The sequence below is a fragment of the Cervus canadensis genome, chromosome 2 (genome assembly GCF_019320065.1).
Source record: "Cervus canadensis isolate Bull #8, Minnesota chromosome 2, ASM1932006v1, whole genome shotgun sequence".
NCBI lineage: Eukaryota > Metazoa > Chordata > Mammalia > Artiodactyla > Cervidae > Cervus > Cervus canadensis.
Window position 1 is genome coordinate 106,227,989 of NC_057387.1, and position 20,609 is coordinate 106,248,597.

The 20,609-nt window shown below is 44.6% G+C and overlaps 1 protein-coding gene across 2 annotated transcripts in view; it reads left to right on the forward strand.

Moving 5' to 3' along the window:
- The window catches only part of CSMD2 (CUB and Sushi multiple domains 2), a 679,919-nt gene that overhangs the window by 123,540 nt on the left and 535,770 nt on the right, over positions 1-20,609 (forward strand). For both annotated transcript variants that reach the window (XM_043461986.1, XM_043461987.1), the window contains exon 3: positions 12,677-12,789. In XM_043461986.1, the coding sequence (XP_043317921.1) occupies positions 12,677-12,789 (113 nt within the window). The remainder of the gene's footprint in view (positions 1-12,676; positions 12,790-20,609) is intronic.

A 20,609-nucleotide genomic window follows, 5' to 3' on the forward strand; every position in this document is an offset into this window, starting at 1 on the left:
CCTTGAGCTGCATCACCCAAGGGATCGTCTGTCTCTGTCACTCTCAGTCATCATGCCCTTGGAGCTGACCAGATCTCTGTTTTCACTCGAGGTTTAGAGGTCCAGCCATAGCAATACGCATCAGGGGCAACTCCTTGTATTGTCCCCTATCCTCAGAAGGCCACCATGTGCTTGGAAGACATTTGCACAAATCCTTACTCTTCTACCTCTCCCATCCTCCTGTTTCTCTTGTTGTCATTCAGTCGCTAAGTCATTTCCCAGTTCTTTGTGACCCCATGGTCTGCAGCATGCCAGGCTTCCCTGTCCTTCACTATCTCCCAGAGGTTGCTCGGACTCATGTCCACTGAGTTGATGATGCCATCCAACCATCTCATCCTCTGTTGCCCTCTTCTCTTCCTGTCCTCAATATTTCCCAGCATCAGGGTCTTTTTCAATGAGTCAGCTCTTCGCATCAATTGGCCAAAGTACTGGAGCTTCAGCTTCAGCATCAGTCCTTCTAATAAATATTTAAAGTTGATTTCCTTTAGGATTGACCTGTTTCTCTAGACTTTGGGAATCAGGATTTACACATACTCTAGTAATAGAGTCCCTTCTCTGTAATAATGGATTCCAAGGCTTTAGACTGGAGTTTGTGAAGATGAATTTCATTCTGATCTTTCCTATGGTTCCTCTGACCAGTAGAAGCAAAGCCATGTCCTGGTGAGCTTGGCCCACGGCTCTGACCCGCCTCTGATGTTCAGCATCTGAGACCCATTGGCATTTAGTAAGTAACTGAGAAATTAAAATTGGATTGACCTCTAGAGGCAGCCCATTCCCTCCCCAAGCATATGTGATTGCCCACGTTCTTCTGTTTGTGGATCCAAGTCGCCCCCACCCCCGAGCCTCTGTCCTGGTGTTCCTGGTTCTGGCTCAGCATTTCATGAGGACATGGTGTGTTGGGCATGGCCTTTCCAGGGTTTGAAGACTATTCTCATTCTGACCAGTTCTCTTTCACTTTTCATGCCCACTTCCTTCAGCTGTTCCTCACCTCACAGGGTTCCCTTCATGGTCTTATTCCAACCTTTGCATTTCAGGGCCCAGAGGCTCTAGCCTAAGTAGTTGGTAGTCAGTTAGCTAAGAGCCTTGGGCTTCTCAAACATGGGTACCACCTTTGGGAGTTAGAAGACTATACTTCTACAGAAAAGAATATGCAAATGCTTCCCTTGGGTGAAAGAAGTGTCATATCATTGCATTAAAAAAAAAAAAAATTGACCTAGAGTCCCTACTCAGGAAGGTGAGAAAAGTTCCATTTAAGCCCATGTTGGGGTTACCCCAAAGTCATGCACAGATCCCAGTATTCCACAAGGGTCCCCTGGTCTTCAGGCCATGCTGGCCACTGCTGATCTGGTCAAGCCTCAGAGCTTCTTGTAGGTGGACAGCACCCTTCCGCTGAATCCGTGCTGACTTGGGTAGGGGAGTACCGGCCCTCTGGTGGGCAATCCAGCCTCGCTCGGTACCCCATGGAGCCATTCCCCTCCTCAGCCTCCACAGAGTGCAGAGGGTCCAAGTGGGGTGCAATCTCACCTTCCCACCAGGCTCATTGCTTGCCCTCCACCCTCCCTGTACTTTCCTTTGTCCCCCCTTACTGATAGCCCCTTCAAAATCCTCTCTTCTTCCTGAAGGTGTTCAGAACAGGCTGGTTTTTCCTTGTATCTCACTCCGTTTTGTGGATATATAGGGAGGTCACCAGGTCAGTGAGTGTTTCTTAACTATGTCCTATGCTCTCCCCGTCCTTTTGTCCATCCTGGCAGCATCACGATGATCTGTGACACCATGTGGCTGCCCCTGGAAATGACAGATAACCCTCCATTCACTCGTTCAAAAGTAAATATTCAGGGAATTGGACATGGATGGGCAAAGCAAATGTAGCCACTGTCTTCTTGGAGATCTGAACAGAATAATCACACACACAGAAAAAATCTACCTTGATAAACATCTACTTAGAAACTGCTTTTTAATAACAGCACTGTGCTGGGTACTGTGCGTGTACTCAATTGTGTCTGACTCTTTGTGACTCCATGGACTGTAGCCCACCAGGCTCCTCTCTCCGTGGAATTTTCCAGGCAAGAATACCAGAATGGGTTGCCATTTCCCAATCTAGGGGATCTTCCTGACCCACGGATCGAACCCATGTCTCTTGTATCTCCTGCAATGGCAGGTGGATTCTTTACCAACTACGCCACCTGGGAAATCCTGGAACTGTGATAAATGAAAAGAAATAAAGAAAAGCAAAGAAAATAAAAAGGTAATAGTCAGGATGGACCATGTATGGCTATGTGCATTAATCACACAAATAACACAAATATTTTCTAAAGTTTTGATGCTTTGACATCTTGGGGCATTGCTGACCCAAGAGAGGTGGCCCCTCTTGGGGTTAGCTGATTCTGAGATACAGAGAACTGTTCTTCTGGGAGTGAGCCTTTTATATGCAAATAAACCAATCCAGAGCCCACCCACGTCCTCTACTAAGCTCTCACCCATTAAGTCACTGTCCCCTGTACTAATCACCCCAGAGTCATGTGTCACACAAGTAAGGGCTGCCACCTGCTTACCCTGCCTCATCCATTCCTTCCCCCATGAAAACCTCAATTAAAGCCTTTGCTCATGATTTGCTCCTGTTCCTTCTACATCCCCATCATTTCATGGCCAATAGATGGGGAAACAGTGGAAACAGTGGCTGGCTTTACTTTTCTGGGCTCCAAAATCACTGCAGATGGCGATTTCAACCATGAAATTAAAAGATGCTCACTCCTTGGAAGGAAAGTTATGACCAACCTAGACAGCATATTAAAAAGCAGAGACATTACTTTGCCTACAAAGGTCCATCTAGTCAAGGCTATGGTTTTTCCAGTGGTCATGTATGGATGTGAGAGTTGGATGATAAAGAAAGCTGAGAGCCAAAGAATTGATGCTTTTGAACTGTGGTGTTGGAGAAGACTCTTGAGAGTCCCTTGGACTGCAAGGAGATCCAACCCGTCCATCCTAAAGGAAATCAGTCCTGGGTGTTCATTGGAAAGACTGTTGTTGAAGCTGAAACTCCAATACTTTGGCCACCTGATGTGAAGAGCTGACTCATTTGAAAAGACCCTGATGCTGGGAAAGATTGAGGGCAGGAGAAGGGGACAACAGAGGATGAGATGGTTGGATGGCATCACTGACTCGATGGACATGGGTTTGGGTGGACTCTGGGAGTTGGTGATGGACAGGAAGGCCTGGCGTGCTGTGGTTCATGGGGTCGCAAAGAGTCGGACAGGACTGAGCAACTGAACTGAACTGAACTTCTACATCCCCACCCACCCTGGCACTTTCTGTTGTGGCCCTGTGTTGCAAGGCACACTTCCTCCCCCAACTTTGGGAACTATAACAAACTAACTTTTCAGTGACAATTGCCTCCTCATTTGTTGCCCTCACCATATCTGAAGAGTAATAAAAGTCTACATTTTGAAACATTGAGGGTAACAAACAACCCTGAAATCTCAAAGGCTTAACTCACTAAAAGTTTCTTTCTTGCTCTTCTGTTGGGTTGGCCAAAAAGTTCATTCCTTCCACAAGCTCTTTTTAGCCAACCAAATGCATGCAAAAGAAGTTTGCAGGAGCTCCCTGCTTGGGGAGTCACTCAGAGACCCTGGCTGACTGGGACCCAAGTTCACTGCAGCAGGGGAAAAAGGAAGGGGAACTTGACCAAAGGAACCCAGGTTCCCCGAGACTCCTTCCATGAAACAGCACATTTCGCTGCTACCCAGGCGTCTTTGGTGATGTCAGTGCTGTGGCCAATCATGAGCTCAGCAATGGTGGGGAGGGCCATTCCACTAGTGTCTGGGAGGAAAGCTGGAGATATATGAAGAGCAGCAGTGACCTCCATGGGGACCTTCGAGAATGCAAAATAGATAGACTAGGCTGGGAGATAAAGAGCATACCTTTCTGAAAATAATGTTGACATTTGTGATGAAATCCGAATAATGAGAAGGGGTTAATCGGACAAATAGGTGGAGGGGACATGAGAAAGTGTTCTAAAAAGGAAATAACATGTGCAAAGGCCCTAAAGATGATTGGTTGGCCAATATGATGGGATGGAAGCCAGCAGTGTATCAGGGAGGAGGGTGGCAGAGATGTGTGGAAAAGGATTTTATCATTGACACAGGCGTGCAGACTCATGGTGATAGTAAGTGGGTTTTTCAAGTCTGCTTTATTGTTGTTTTCAAGTTCTCCACAGGAAGTGTACCCCTTATTGCCTGCCCTCTATGTACTGCTGCCCCTTCCCTTGACCAAAGAAGACTGGAGGGACTGGAGCCAGGCAGGATACAGGGCAGAGTGGGCAGGGGCTGAGTGGTGCAGGCTTTGTGGACCTCCTTATGGAACTCTTAACTGTAAGGACAGCAGGAAGCCATTGATTCTGAACTGTGATTCTGAACTGTGACAGTGAGAAATTTGGGGTTATGGCATCACCAGTCTCCAAGACTCTGAGTTCCTCTGAGCAGGGAGAAAAAAGCCCAGAGAAGGTTCACAAAGAAGTGGGAAACACAAGAAGCCTTGATAAAGTGAAAGAGGTGTATTAGTTTGCATCTATGGCCATGCCACCTGTTTGCAAAAGCTGTTCTCTGCACATTTGATAGTCAACGAGAAGATAATCAACAGCAAATAGGAGTCTGTTGCCCTTCTTGTCATCATTTTACCCCATTTCTCTAATAAGTCTGGATTGCGCTATTGAACAATACCTCACTCCTTTCAATATAGTATTTAGACTTGTCAGATAAAAAATGCGCGAGTCTGAAAGTTTTATTTGCTTATTCCGACGTGCAACGTAGTAACTCCTCCTGACTTATGGGGTCGTCAGCTTGTCTGAAATCGACTCAATGATAAGAAGCAGGTGAGGGAAAAGCAGGCAGTGGGGCAGAGGCATGATGATTCAAGTCTCCAGGTGGGGAGACTTCAGTTCCCACCCCCTCTAGCTTTAGTGCCACTGAGGAACTCTCCATCTCAGAATTTATCTCCCAATCCTGGGAAAGAGCAGAACAGTGGTAAATATCTGATTAGAGAAAATGCCTAGAAAGCTGCAATTCCATATATTGCAAGTGATAAAACTGTAATTGTTTGTTGACAGTGTACATTAGCTCTCTGCAGCTTGTGTCAATATAGTACGAAGAAACTAGGGTCTAGGAATCTTTAATGGCAGCTCAAAAACATGGAACGAGCTAGGGGAATAAAATCAACGCGTTCTGCTCAGTGGGGAGGATGCCATTTTCAGAGACGACTTCAGGGGAGAAGCCGTGGTGAGGTGTGAGACTTCTTCATGAAGCTGAGTGTCGTCAAGTGACTGGGAAGAGCATCTGAGGCATAATTCTGGCGCACATGGGTGGGAAGCAAGTTGCAGGTGCTGTGAACTGGGCCCACTTGGAGGTAGAGATAAAGAGGGCCAGCTGAGATGAGGCTTGAGAGTCAGATCCAGACAGAGATCTGACCTCTTTGGGGATATTTTGGTGTTTTAATAGCAGGGTCCTTTGGGAGCAGCAGTCTGGCAACATCATATATGAACATCTGGCGGTGGAGAAGGTGCATGCGCAAGTCCGTGGGAAGCCAATGAACAAGAGAGTGGTGGCCTGGGGGGCCAGGGGGCTGTGGTTCTGGTGGTCAGCCCATTTCCAGCAAGGACCCAGCCAGGGGTGCAGGTGTGTGTGTTTGCTGGTGGTTGGGAGTGGGCAGGGACAATGTAGGGGTTGGAATGAGCAGGAGGTAGCTGAAGGAAGGATCCTACAGAGGACCAAGTAGCAGGTCAAGGTTCAAACTAAGTAGACTAGCCAATAAAAATATAATGTGAGCTACATATCCGATTTTTTAAAACTTTTAATTTTGCGGTAATTATAGATTCACAGGAAGTTGCAAAGATGATACAGAGATGTTCCATGGACACTTCACCCAGGTTCTCCCAATGGGTACATCTAATGTGTGGGTAGTACAACATCAAAACTGGGAAATAGATGATGGGGCAATGTGTGTGTGTACTTGTGTGTCATTTTATCACATGTGGATTCACGTCACCACCAGTGCAATCAAGATGCAGAATTGTTGCCACAAAGATCTCCCTCGTGCTACTCCTTTATAACCTCCCCACTCCCGCTCCCTAACCCCTGGCAACCACTCATCCATTTCCCATATCTTTAATGTTGTCATTTCCAAAATGTTATGTTGATATAAATGGAATCATCTGCTACATCATCTTTTGAGATAAGCTTTTCTTTTTTCACTAAGCATAATGCCCCAGAGATCCATCCCAGTCATACGTATCAAGAGTCCATTTGTTTTTATCAGTGGGTAGTATTCCATGGTTTGACAGCATCACTGATTCAATGGACATGAACTTGGGCAAACTCCAGGGGATAGTGAGGGACAGGGAAGCCTGGCGTGCTGCAGTCCATGGGGTCACAAAGAGTTGGACATGACTGAGCGACTGAGCAAGTATTCTATGGCGTGGATGTACTGCAGTTGGTTTAATTATTCACCTATTATAGGACATTTGGGGGCTTCCCTGGTGGCTCAGATGGTAAAGTCTGCCTGCAGTGCAGAAGACCTGGGTTCAATCCTGGATTGGGAAGATTCCCTGGAGAAGGAAATGGCAACCCACTCCAGTATTCTTGCCTGGAAAATCCAATGGATGGAAGAGCCTGGCAGACTACAGTCCATGGGGTTGCAGAGTTGGACACAACTGAATGACTTCACTTTCACTTTATGGGACATTTTTGGTTGTTTTCAGTTGGGGGCTATTACAAACAAACAAGCAAAGCTGCTCTAGATAATCATATGCAGGTTTTCATGTGGATACCAGTTTTCATTTCTCTGGGATAAATGCCCAGGGTTGTAATTGCTGACTTGTATGACTAGTATATGTGTAATATTTTTAAAACAGAAATTGTCTATTTTCCAGAATATTAGCACCATTTAACATTCTACCAGCAATGTATGAAAGATGCAGTTGCTCTGCGTCGTTGTTAACCTTTGCTGTTGTCACTGTTCTTATTTTTATCTGTTCTAATGGTGTATAGTAATATCTCATCATGATCTTAATTTCCCTTTCCCTAATGGCTAATGATGTTAAACATTTTTCATGTGCTTATTTCCCATCCATGTGTCCTCTCTTAATGAAATGTCTTTTCATGTCTTTTGCTAACTTTCCAATTGGATTGTTAGATCCTTGCCTGGTTCTTAGTCTTAGGAGAAAAACGTTCAGTCTTTCACCATTAACTGTGATGTTAGCTATAGGATTTTTGGATATGCTCTTTATCAAGTCAGAAAGTTTCCTTCTATCTTTAGTTTTACGAAAGTTTTTCTTTTAATTTTATATTGGAGAGATTATGCCAAAACCTTTGACTGTGTGGATCACCACAAACTGTGGAAAATTCTTAAAGAGATGGGAATACCAGACCACCTGACCTGCCTCTTGAAAAGTCTGTATGCAGGTCAGGAAGCAACGGTTAGAACTGGACATGGAACAACAGACTGGTTCCAAATAGGGAAAGAAGTACGTAAAGGCTGTATATTGTCACCCTGCTTATTTAACCTATATGCAGAGTACATCATGAGAAACACTGGGCTGGATGAAGCACAAACTGGAATCAAGATTGGCGGGAGAAATATCAATAATCTCAGATATGCAGATGACACCACACTTATGGCAGAAAGGGAAGAAGAACTAAAGAGCCTCTTGATGAAAGTGAAAGAGGAGAGTGAAAAAGTTGGCTTAAAGCTCAACATTCAGAAAATTAAGATCATGGCATCCAGTCCCATTATTTCATGGCAAATAGATGGGGAAACAGTGGAAACAGTGACAGACTTTATTTTTCTGGGCTCCAAAATCACTGCAGATGGTGATTGCAGCCATGAAATTAAAAGACGCTTGCTCCTTGGAACAAAAGTTATGACCAACCTAGACAGCATATTAAAAAGCAGAGACATTACTTTGCCAACAAAGGTCCATCTAGTCAAGGATGTGGTTTTTCCAGTGGTCATGTATGGATGTGAGAGTTGGACTGAGTGCTGAGTGCCAAAGAATTGATGCTTTTGAACTGTGGTGTTGAAGAAGACTCTTGAGAGTCCCTTGTACTGCAAGGAGATCCAACCAGTCCATCATAAAAGAAATCAGTCCTGAATATTCAGTGGAAGGACTGATGATGAAGCTGAAACTCCAATAATCTGGCCACCTGATGTGAAGAACTGACTCATTTGAAGAGACCCTGATGCTGGTAATTATTGAAGGCAGGAGCAGAAGGGGACAACAGAAGATGAGATGGTTGGATGGCATCAACTCAATGGACGTGAGTTTGAGTAAACTCTGGGAGCTGGTGATGCACAGGGAGGCCTGGTGTGCTGCAGTCCATGGGGTCACAAGGAGTTGGACATGACTGAGTGACTGAACTGAATAATGATTCGCAGTGTTGTATTAGTTTCAGGTATACAGAAAGTGATTTAGTTATACAGACTTATGTGTGTATGCTTATATATCTGGGGGCTTCTGTTATGGCTCAGTGGTAAAGAATCTGTCTGCAATGCAGGAGACCTGGGTTCAATCATTAGGTTGAGAAGATCCCCTGGAGAAGGAAATGGCAACTCACTCCAGTATTCTTGTCTACAAAATCCCATGGACAGAGGTGCCTAGTAGGCTATAGTCCATGTGATCTCAAAAGTCCAACACCACTTAGTGACTAAACCACCACCACCATTCATGTATCTATTCTTTTTCATATTCTTTTCCCATATAGGTTATTACAGAGCATTGAGTGGAGTTCTGTGTGCTATACACTAGGTCCTTGTTGATTATCAATTTTACATATAGTGGTGTGTATATGTTAACCCCAACCTCCGAATTTATACCTTCTCCCCTTGGCAACCACACGACTGCACTCTAAGTCTGTGAGTCTGTAAAAGACTTTTTTTAAAACTATGGATGAGTGTTGAATTTTGCCAAGTGCTTTCTCTTCATCATTGATATGATCATGTGATTTTTCTACTTTTGGCCTGTTACTATAGTGAATTACATTGATTTTCAGAAATTGAACCAGCCTTGTGTCCTTGGAATTAAACCCCACTTGGTTATGGTGTATAATTATTTTGTGTGTTGCTGAATTCTCTTTGCTAATATTTTGTTAAGGCATTTTGTGTTTATATTCTGTGGGATATTAGTCTTTAGCCTTCTTTGTTTGTGCTACCTTTGGTTTTGGTATCAGGGTAATATTTGCCTCACAAAATGAGTTTGGAAGTGCTCCTTCTTTCTCTTTTCTGGAAGACATTGTATAGAATTGGTGTAAGTTCTTTATGCATTTGGTAGAATTCTATATTGAAACCTTCTGGGTCTAGGTATTTCCTTTGGGGGAATTTTTAAATGACTAATTCAATTTCCTTTATAGCCATAGGGCTACTCAGATGATTTATTTCATGTTGAAAAGTTGTGATAGTTTGTGCTTTTCAAGGAACTGGTCCATTTCATCCAATTTGTCAAATGTATGTGTGTAATTTGTGGTATCTTCTTATTATCATTTTGATAACTATAGGCTCTGTTTTCCTCAACCTTTGGCAACGTGAGAGATGAAAAATGAGTCTTTTGGATTGAGTTTTCTTATTTTTTATATTATTTAGGTGGAGCATCTTTCTGTCTCTGTGCATATCCTTTGCTCTTTCCTTCCTTCCCTGTTTCTTTTTCATATTGATTTGTTAGTATTCTTTATAGATTATGAATGCTAAACCAATTCCTGTCACATATATTATATGCAGTCTTCCAAATTTACACTTTTTATCTTTTTTTTTTTTTTTTTTTTTTTTTTTTTTTTTTTTTTTTTTTTGCTCCACGTGCATGCTTTGAATTTTAATATAATTAAATCAATCAGTATTTTCCTTTAAGGCATGTGAGGTTTCACGCTGTGTCCATCAGTACTCAATCAATTTCAAGAGATAGAACCCAAATCAAACTAACTTAAACAAAAAAAAAAAAAAAAGAAGAAGAAGAAGAAGAAAGAAAAAGGAAAAAGAAAAGGAAGAAATAAAGAATGTTGGTTCATGCAGAAGTGGGTCATTCTGCATGGCTGCGTGAAGGGTCTCCACGATGCATCATTAGGACTCTGTCCCCTTCTCACTGTTCAGCTTTGTCTGCATGTATACGAGACATCATTTTCTCCACAGCAGAGACTGTCTGTGTAATGATACAAAGGACTGATGAGATTCTTGAGCTTACAGTCTAATGATTTAGAACCCCCAGATAAAAGACCCTTCAAGTCTGTATATCACACCCCGGGGAAGGACTCAGAACAACTCTGCTTGGGTTAGGTGCCCTCCTCCTTCTTCCCTGTGCCTTGAACCACTCCATAAAGATGAAGGATGTGCCGTGATTGGTCATTTGCCCAGTTCTGTGGCTAGTGAGTGGGTAGGGTACCTGTCAGAACCCAGTGCGGTGACAGCTCTCTAAAAGAATGATGGGTGGGTAGAAGCCAGAGGAGTTCTCTAACCATACTCAGAAAGACCTTCCACAGTAAGTAGATTAAACAATAGTTTGTTTTCTTCTAATGTGTATGGTTTCATTATGTGACATATGAATTTTTTGCCCTTGTGAGAAAATGGGGGAGATAGAGACAGAAAGACAGGGGTAGGGATGGGAGAGAATATGGGGTGATGGAGAGACTCTTTGCTGGGTGTTTGTATACCTGAAAAGAAGATGACCTTGAAACATATTTGGTCTCCCATTTTAGTTTGATGACTTTGCCTTCTCTTTTCCTTCAATTTATTCTGTGTTAACCTGAATCCTGTAAGATTGGGATAGTGGGAAAGACAAGGGCTTCACCTTTCACAGGGCTTTTCATGGTGGGTGTTACAAATGTCTGATTTAATTTGGTTGAACCCAGTACCCATGCCTTTCAGGGGACATCTGGGTGTCCAGATATTATAGCAATGGGAGGAACAGAAGTGAACCAGGGGGCACCACAGATACCCCTTACTACTTGAAAATGGAGACAAGGCTACACCTTGAATTCCTCCTTGAGCCCTTCTGGGCGTGCAGATGAGCCTCAGATAGGGAATAAAAGACAAAGGTGGACAGGAGCCTGGCCACCCCACCACCATCTTTGTGCACAAACTCATCACCTGTGGGGGTCAACCTGTATGGATGCCTGGAAGCAGACTTCTTTCCTAAAATATGTCCCCAGGTGTTCAGTGAAGGCTTCATTGTTTAATCTTTTTAACGTTAGAAGAATCTTTCAAAGATGACTCTCTTGTGCGGAAAGCATGTTATTTCAGATTGAACAATTCCTTTCGTTTCACCCCTGTTCCTTTTTCTTTACTTAACTAGCAGGAAAAAAATTTACACATTTTAATTTTAAAAGCATGTGCAATATGATCCCATTTGTATGAAGTTATTTCATTGAATATGATCTGAACTACTGATCCTTGCATCTCTTTGTATGTCAACTGTCAAGAATGATTATTTCTAGATTGCATTGGGTTTTTAATTTTTGCTTTCATCTTTTAAAAATAATAAGTACTTATCATTTCTATAAAAGCAGTAGACCTATTCCTTTTAAAGGATAAAATCTATGATAAGAAGGATCCACTTTCTGCTACTTAGAGTTGGATGTATTTTCCTCTGTATGTGAATAAATAAATACTGTCTGTTGGCGATCATTCATTGTAAATTTGTGGCAAAGTCTACCCAGAGCCTCAAAGGACCCCAGCCAGAAAGAGAGGAGTCAGTGTTACCGAAGCAAACTTGGGTCTGGTGCCCGTGTGTAGTAATGTCATTGACAACAGGTTGTGGTTTATTGTAGGACACCAAGCAAGGAGCTCAGGTAACTAGTGCTTAAAAAGCCCAAAATCCCTGAAGACTTTCAGGAAAAGGTTTTTAAAAACAGGGTGATGGAGGGGGGTTGTGAATAAATGATCAGTGAACATTCTTCTGATTGGTTGGTGGTGAGGTAATTGGGACTCAGCATCATCAAGCTTCTGTTTCCAATCAGTCTGGGGATCTATGTGCTGTAGGCTGCATACAGTTAGCTTCTTCCATCTGGCGGCCATTTCAGTATCTGCAAAAGAGCTCAAAGGACATGGCTCAGAATATTATCTATAGCCCTTGAGAAGGAACTAAAGGTCCTTGACTTTGTTTAATGGCTAAACTTTTATTATTTTGTCTTGCCTGACGGTTTTCCTTTCTTTCTGCATCTTCTCACTTCTCTAACTAAATTTACCCTTTGGAACTTTGGGAAGGCCTAGGAGGCTACAGTTTGTCTACAGATGAGATGCAGGGGGAGGACATGGGTGGAGGGAGTCTGTTCTAGGAAGGCCGCATAGGATCCTGTTTGGGTACATCAGGAGAGGAAACTGGAGGAGGAGAAAGAGAAGAGCCAAAAACAAGGCAGACCTCCAGATTAGGGGTAGCCCATGGCTTGGGAGAGTAGGCCCCCATATTTCTGTGACTGGTCTCCATCCCTTTTGCTGGGAATTGCTTTATCTTGGAGCACCTTGCATGTGCCTGGCGTTCAGCTTCTTTCATATCCTTCCCTGTGCCTAGATCAGCATCATGCATCCAGCATGTGCTCAATAAATGCGTCAGGGATGTGCAGTTCCCAGGGGATTCATCCTCCCTCCAGCTCACCTCTTTGTCTTTCAGGCTCACAGGCTTTCAGCTGCCAGCCACCATCGTCAGTGCGGCCACCACCCTCTCTCTGCGCCTCATCAGTGACTACGCGGTCAGCGCACAGGGATTCCACGCCAGCTACGAGGGTAGGTGTCCCGGCCTGGCCTGCAGGAGGCTGGGCTGTGAGGCTCGAATAGCCACCGGCAGGGTTGCGCAGTTCTCAGCTGCCGAGAAGGGCTCCTTCAGATTCAAAGCTTGTGCCTGCCCTAAGGAGGCTGCTTGCTAACCAGTAACTCAGTTACTTAAGTTGCTCCTGCCGTGTTTCTAGGAAGCTGAGACTTGAAATCAGACCTGAGCTGCAATCGTTTATCTTCAGGGTCTGGTAACATCTGCTCTCTCCCCTTAACTGGGTTTTCTTGTGTTTCTGTTTTTTTTTAATTCTGTTTTCTCTTGGGCTTCACTGTATTACCAAGTGTCTTGACTTGGTTTTGGAAATAAGGGAGATATAAACCCTAAGTAGAAGACATAAAAAAAGTAGCTTAAATTTTTTTTTTTTTTTTTGCTCACTATGGTGACTGCAAAGAGTCAGCTTTATATCATTCAGAGAAGAACAATCAATTTTTCCTTAATAGCAGAGATTAGGGTTTCTTGGTTTGAGTTATGCAAATAATTTCCGTTTCTCTCAGCCTGTTTAACTATGATGTTAGCATTCAAATTAACACTAATATCCTCAGATTATACACTATTATTACTATTAACTTTATTATATTAGTTCAGAAGGTGGTACATCGAGATCGCTGTCATTTCCCTGGGAAATTTACATCTCATTAATAGGTAATTATGCTGCTCTTGGCTAAGACCCACACTGCTATTTTGTGTTGAGATCATTAATAGGCATATTTTAAGACTGTTAATGGTAATTAATAACAGTAAAGACATAACACCCTAGTAAAGCATGCCAGTTATGCGAAGGCTTTCTTCCTCTTGCCTCTAAGAACTTAATAAGTGATGCTTTCTTGAATGGAATTATAGGAATATAGAAATAGATACTACCTTTGTCTTGGCTAGAAACACACGACAGAAATATCTCCCTTGGCAAAATTCACCCCTGTTGGTATTGGATGAAGGGGATACAATTTGGTGCTTTAATCTAAGTGATTTAGGGCTCCTGAGAAGGAACCTGAGGAGGGGTATCAGTTATTTTTAACTAACGATACTAAGAAGGCTCCAGAGAAAGTTTCATATGCCTTTAACTGAGGGTTTCTGACATAACTCCAGATTGCTTTAACTGAGAGCTCCTGAAAAGACCTACCTGTCTTTAAAGTGAAGTCTCCTGGGATATCCCGATTTCTTTGAAACAAACACTCGGTTCCTTCCCAAAGCAAGACTGTGATCTTGGTCATCCTGGTTGTGTTCTCAGCCTGATCCTTTGGCTGTTAACCCAAGCTAAGTCTTTGTGAGTCTCAGTTATAACCTCTTGATGAAGAGAGGCCTCTTCAGAAGCTTCTTCCACGATCTTTCAGCTATGGGGAGATGGGCAGTGCCTGGGGATGGTGCAGGGGATGAGTCATGGACACTAGAGCTGGTGGCTGCAGAGATCCCCGGAGGGGCTGACACACAGGGGCACCTGGTGCAGGGTGTCCTCCTTCAGCAACGTTTGTGGATATATGTCTGACGCCTGGACTTTCATGAGGTTTTAGGAAAAAAGTGTCCTGTTGATCCCTGACCATACTACCTGCTCTGGGAAACAAAGCCAAGTGCTTCTCCATCAGCCAGAGCAGAGCTGAAGGTACATTCCCAGAGCCCTTTAAAGTCAGAGGTTCTAGCCAGGAATTCATGGGAAGGTCTACAGGGGCATCAAAGGTGTGAAAACCCCTTATAATTAGATGTGGCCACATTCTGAAAATATAAGGGTATGTGCATTTTTTTTCCTTGAAAGTGTCCAGAAGAGGGATCAATAAACTATGGCCTACCTGGCTAAATCCAGCTTCTGGCTTGTCTTTGTAAATAAAGTTTTATTAGCACACAGCCAAGCCCTGTTGCTGTTGTTGTCTATGACTGTCTGTATGCACTACAGCTCCAAACTTGAGTTATTGCCACAAAGACCACATGGCTTGCGAAATTGAAAATATTTACTCTCTGGCCCTTTACAGAAAATGTTTGATGACCCCTGGTCTAGAGCTGTGCTATCCTGTACAGTAGCTTTTAACCACATGCCACTTTCATATTTACATTAATAAAAATTTAATAAAATTTAAAATTCCCTTTCCTAGTTGCACCAGCCTCCTCCCGTGCGTGGCTTGTGGCTCCCATGCTGAGCAATCCGAGAACGCTTGTATCACTGCAGAGCGTGCTTCTCGATTCCCAGACAGGGCGAGCCGGACTTCCATCAGATTCACACAGGGTCTGTGATTCAATGAGATTACACTTTAAGATAAAGTAGAGGCCAGCAGGTCCCCCCTCCCACCTGCCTGGCCTGGCGGTAGCAGCCCAGACACATGAAGGATCAATGGTGCTGAAGGCAGGGCCTGCCCTATCTCAGCTGCATAATGGTGCTGTGTTACTGTGCTAAGTCACTTTAGTCATGTCCAACTCTTTGCGACCCCACGGACTGTAGCCCGCCAGGCTCCTCTATCCATGGGGATTCTCCAGGCAAGAATGCTGGAGTGGGTTGCCATGCCCTCCTCCAGGGGATCTTCTCAACCCCAGGATTGAACCCTTATCTCCTGTCACTCCTGCATTGCAGGCATATTCTTTACCTCTGAGCCAGCAGGGAAGCCCTTGCATAATGATACCAGGTCTCTGAGTCATTGGCATTGAGAAGAGAAAGCTTCCAGGTGAGGGCTGGGCAGACCCTGGACAATGCAAACAGGTTGCTGTGGTTGAGTGGCTCTGCAGTCACCTGGGCAGGGTTTCCGCCAACTCCACGGTCCGTGTGGCTCTGTCTTTGCCCCTGGCAGAGTGACTCGCACGTGGGTGTCTGTGTTAACAGGAGAGGCAAGAGCAGAGAAGCCGAGGCTGTGACTTGATCTCACTGATCTGGCTCAGGACTGGCCCACGGGGCAATTTGTGCATCCGGGAGAGTGTGAGTTGTACTGACTTTTGAGATACCCAAAGTGGAGGGGTCAGGAGGGCAGGTGGCAGAAACCAGCAGGGGCAGCCACAGCTGCGGAAAAACCACATGACATGTTACATCCACAGCGGCCAGGGGCCCACTCTATCACTGGACTTCTCAACAAGACATAAGATAACCCCATGTTTAGGGATTTGCTGATTAATACTAGCTGCTTGGCCCTGGAAGTGAGTAACTGGGTGATGCTGGGCAGATTTTTAAACTCTCTGAGCCTCGTTGGAGGTAGAGGGTGATCCAGTGATCCAAAAGACATTGAAGATTTGGCTCTCCGGGGAAGAAGTGAGCCCTCCTTCCCATGCAGAGCCCACCTTAGTCATTTGTGCCAGACAACAGGCAGACAGACAGACTGGCTCTAGAGACCCCCTCACCTCCCCCACATCAGCCCAGGCTGCCCCCAGCCCAGGCAGCCTCCTCCCTTGCACTCTTTTAGACATTGCTGGCCCTTTCTAAATGCCATCAGGGCCCCACTCTGTAGCTCCCCTGGCTGACATGCCTGAAAGTCTGCTATCAAAAGCAGTCTCATCCTCCTCCACCCTCCCCGTTAGAGTGAAAAATATAGATAAGGAACTGAACTGTTGCTAGGGATTTGGGAGAAAGGTGAAGTCAGGTGAAGGGTGTCAGCTCAGAGATGCTGCTGCTCCAAGGAAAAGATCAAAAAGGCCAGTCATCAAAGCCCAAGATGACAGGAGATGCTTGATTCGTAATCCCCAGGGGCAAGAGTGTGGGCTGTGGCCGCGGACAGGAGGGAAGGGGATCAACTTGTGTTAAACGCTGACTGTATGCCAGGCACTTTACATACATTATCTCATTTAATCCCCGAGACAGCCCCGTGGACAGACCTCACTATCTCCATCTTACAGATGTTGGAGCTGGGAATCAGGAGTTTTGTGTTCAGCTTAAGGCTACTTGATGACCAGGAGTTTTAAAGTAACTTCTCTGGCTCTAAAGACTATGCTCATCTCCTACACTGTACTCCCCACAAAACTCCTGAAGGAAATCAGACATAGGTGACTCTCTCTCATGGGCAAGTGGATTGGAACTAAGTCAGAGGCAGGGTGGACTCAGGAAGCCTGCCTTGGATTCAGCTTCCTGCTGGCTGGCTTGTGTCATCTCAGAGAGGCAATAAGAGATATGCCCAGACTCAGCTAGAGTTTCAGATAAAATACAAGATGCCCAATTAATCTGTATTTTATATTATTCAATTTTTTTAAATTTTGAAAAATATTTTTTTAGCTTAAGTATATCCCAAGTATTTCATGGGACATACCTTTGTTTTTAATTGGAGGATAATTGCTTTACAATATTGTGTTAGTTTCTGCCACACATCAACATGAATCAGCCACAGGTATACATACTAATATGTCCCCTCCCTCTTGAACCTTCCTGCCACCTCCCATCCCATTCCACCCCCCTAACCTGTCACAGAGCACCGGGTCATGGAGCATACTTACACTAAAAAAGTTGCCTATTCTTTGTCTAAAATTCAAATTTAATAGAGTGTCCTGTATTTTTAAAAAATATTTATTTGGCTGCATCAGGCCTTAGTTGTGGGCTGTGGTATCTTTTGTTGTGGCACTCGGGCTTAGGAACCCTGAGACATGTGGGATCCTAGTTTCCTGACTGGGGATTGACCCCACGTCCCTTTCACTGCAAAAGTGAAGTCGTGTGTGACTCTTAGCCATCCTGTGGACTGTAGCCCACCAGGCTCCTCCCTCCATGGGATTCTCCAGGCAAGAATACTGGAGGGGGTTGCCATTTCCTTCTCCAGGGGATCTTCCTGACCCAGGGATCGAACCCGGGTCTCCCACATTGCGGGCAGACGCTTTACCCTCTGAGCCACCAGGGAAGCCCTTGAACTGCAAGGGGCATTCTTAAGCCCTGGACCACCAGGGAAGTCCCCAGGGTCCTGTGTTTTTATCTGCCCTCTGGTAGTCTCATCCGCAGCACCGATCCCTAGGAGTTCTAACCACACTCATCTCCTCCTCCCCGTCCTCTTCCTACCCAGACCTGCCCACATCCCCCTCTGCCCAGCGCGGCTGCCCACTTACTGCAGAGGATGTAGCTTCCCTTCCTCCCTTCTTGTGAGTGTTCATTTGACAGCTCTCTGCACCTCCACACGTGTGCGCACAGATGCGGATCTGTGTGCACTTGGGGTTACACTGTGTATGTAGTTCTGTAGTCTGGTTAATGAGGCTGACACGTTTCTGTGTTAATAAAATAGCCCTGCTTTGTTCTTCCTAATGAATAGCAGTGAAGGAGCCATTGTGGTTTGCCTATACTCCAGTTATTTAACCAGTCATCTTCTGGGGACATTTAAGTGAAGAACATCCTTGTACATACAACTTAAAGCCTCATCCAATTATCTTAGGATGAATTCTTCAAACTGCAATTGCTGGGTCAAAGAGTGTGTCGATCTTCCATTTTAATACATAATCCCATGGTATCTGTAGGAAGATCTTACTGGGGTGTAAGAGGGCCCAGCCCTGCTTTTTAGCTATGTTGCATGTTGGGGAGTTTTAAGTTAGTTTCATTGATTAAAATAGGTGTGATGAGATCACATTTGTGGTTAAAATTTGCATCTCTCTGATGATAGGGAAGGTTGAGCATCTGTCATCACTTTCTGGCCTTTTGTAGATCATTTTGTAAATTGCCTGTCCCTGTCTTTGCCTACTTTTCTTTTCAGGTGTTAGTATTTTTTTTCTTATCCTTTTTGTAAGTGGTTTTGCATGTTAAGGCTATGAGTTTTATGAGTTTCCTTTTGATGTGCAGCAGTTTTAATTTTTATGTCACCAATTTTTAAATTTTTAATTTCTCTTTGATAATCTACCTTTGGTGTTATGCTTAGAAAGGCCTTTTCCATGCCAAGATCAGCTAAATCGTCATTTAGATATTCCTCTGATTCTTTCAGCATTTTATTTTTCCATTTTACTTCTAAATCCCTCTGGAATTCAGCTGTGTTTGTCTTGGTTTCAGTGACTCTGACTCTGATTCTCCAATGTTCTCTGTGTCCTTCTGTCTGTCTTTCAATGCGTGGAAGCCTCTTACCTCCCTGATGTGCCTCCCTCCTCCCCAGCCCCCAGGGTGTCTCTCCCTGACACTTCTAGTCTTATTGCCCTTTAGACATTGTTTCTCCCAACTGAGCCTGTGGGCTTCACACCTTTTCCACGTATGACTCTCAGAGATGTAGGGGATTGCTTCTGTCTCTCACAGGCTGATCAACAGACAAACAAGAGTTATAAGCAGATCAGAAATGTCACTGAGAGTCTCTGCAGGTTTTGATGCTTAATCCTGGTGGCACCTTTTCCTTTTTAGCAGCATCATTCTTAAGCAGTCACCCTGACACTTTGGTGCAAGACAGCCCATCTCTGACCTCTGGTTCTCAGTCTATTAGATCAATTTAATCATCTACATCTAAAAAAAGGTATTTCTGTTTTGTTAGATCTAACTATCATCTTCGGTTCTCCCTCTCAGAAATACAAGAAGCTTCCTTAAAAATCAAAATCACTTATTATCCTCACATGGAATCTAGGAAGAAGAGGAACAGTTACTTTTGCAAATCCCCTGGTTGCCGTAAGGGAGAGGCTGCAGAATACAGTGATTAAGACTTCAGGTTCTGAGTTCCAACGTTATCTGGAATCAAACCCCATCTCTGCCACTCACTTGCTGTGTGACCTTGGGCAAGTTATGTCATTTCTCTGAGCTCATTGCCTCTGTAACAGCAGAGTAAAGATATTAACTTCATAAAGTTGTGAAGATTAGAAAGAAAATACACAAATCAAATAATGTGCTCAGCACGGGGACTGGCAGATTGTCAGTGTTTGATAAATATCAGCTGATGAGTGAAGCCACCCTCCCCCTAACCTCACTGGACTGAGATTATTTCAGGAGATGCTCAGTCTATAGGTCACAGTCCCAGCCCCACCCCAGTGCCCTGACCCTGTGTTTGCATAAAATCCTCAACTCAGTTTTCATGGTGTGTCTGGGCTGAGGAACAGACCTTGGCTTCCGTGGGGAGGAGCAGAGGCGTCTCCATATCCGTGAGCTCCAGCGCTGCTGGAGAAACTGCCCACCTCACGGGGCTAAGGGTGTGGGCCCTGTCCCCTGGTGGACTGGAGCTCATAGGGCCAATGCCAGAAACTTAGTCTTTTCATGGCCTCTTCTCTGGGTGTCAGAGATGTTGGCTTTAGGGCTCATGACGCTAATGACACATCCAGCAGATCTGAGACTTTGGGGATCATGGACCTGAAAGTTGTGACTGTCTCTGGACACACACAAACACAAAACACTTTCCCGTATATTTTTGATATAATTCAGATGCCCTAAAGCCCATCTGTAAACCACTGGTTCACCTGAAAAACAGCCCAGAGAGGCTGACATACACATAAAGTGGATGGTGGAGGTTCATCGAGCTGATATATATTGAGTGCTACTGTGTGCGATGCCCAGGGTTTCAGCTAAGCACCATCCTCACTGTCATGATTTATCCCTGCCACCCCTACCCACCCGCCCGCACAAAAGGAAGAGAACAGGAGGAGCTCAATTTAGTGCCGCGTTTGGTGAGTTTTGCTCCCAGTGCAAGCCTGTTACGTCACCTCCGCCTGCAGTGCAGGCAGATTCTTTGCCGTTTGAGTCACCAAGGAAGGCCCATGAGGACCACAGCATCATGGAACAGGGTCAGATAGACACATCCGCGAGGGACAGACAGATAGAGATGGAGCTCCCTGTTGTTGCTCTACCAAGAGAGGCAGGTTGGGACAGAGTGTGCTTTCCTGGCTTTTGGAGGGGGAGTGGAGTGGAGGTGATCATGTCACTTTGCACGCCAGGAAATTGAGG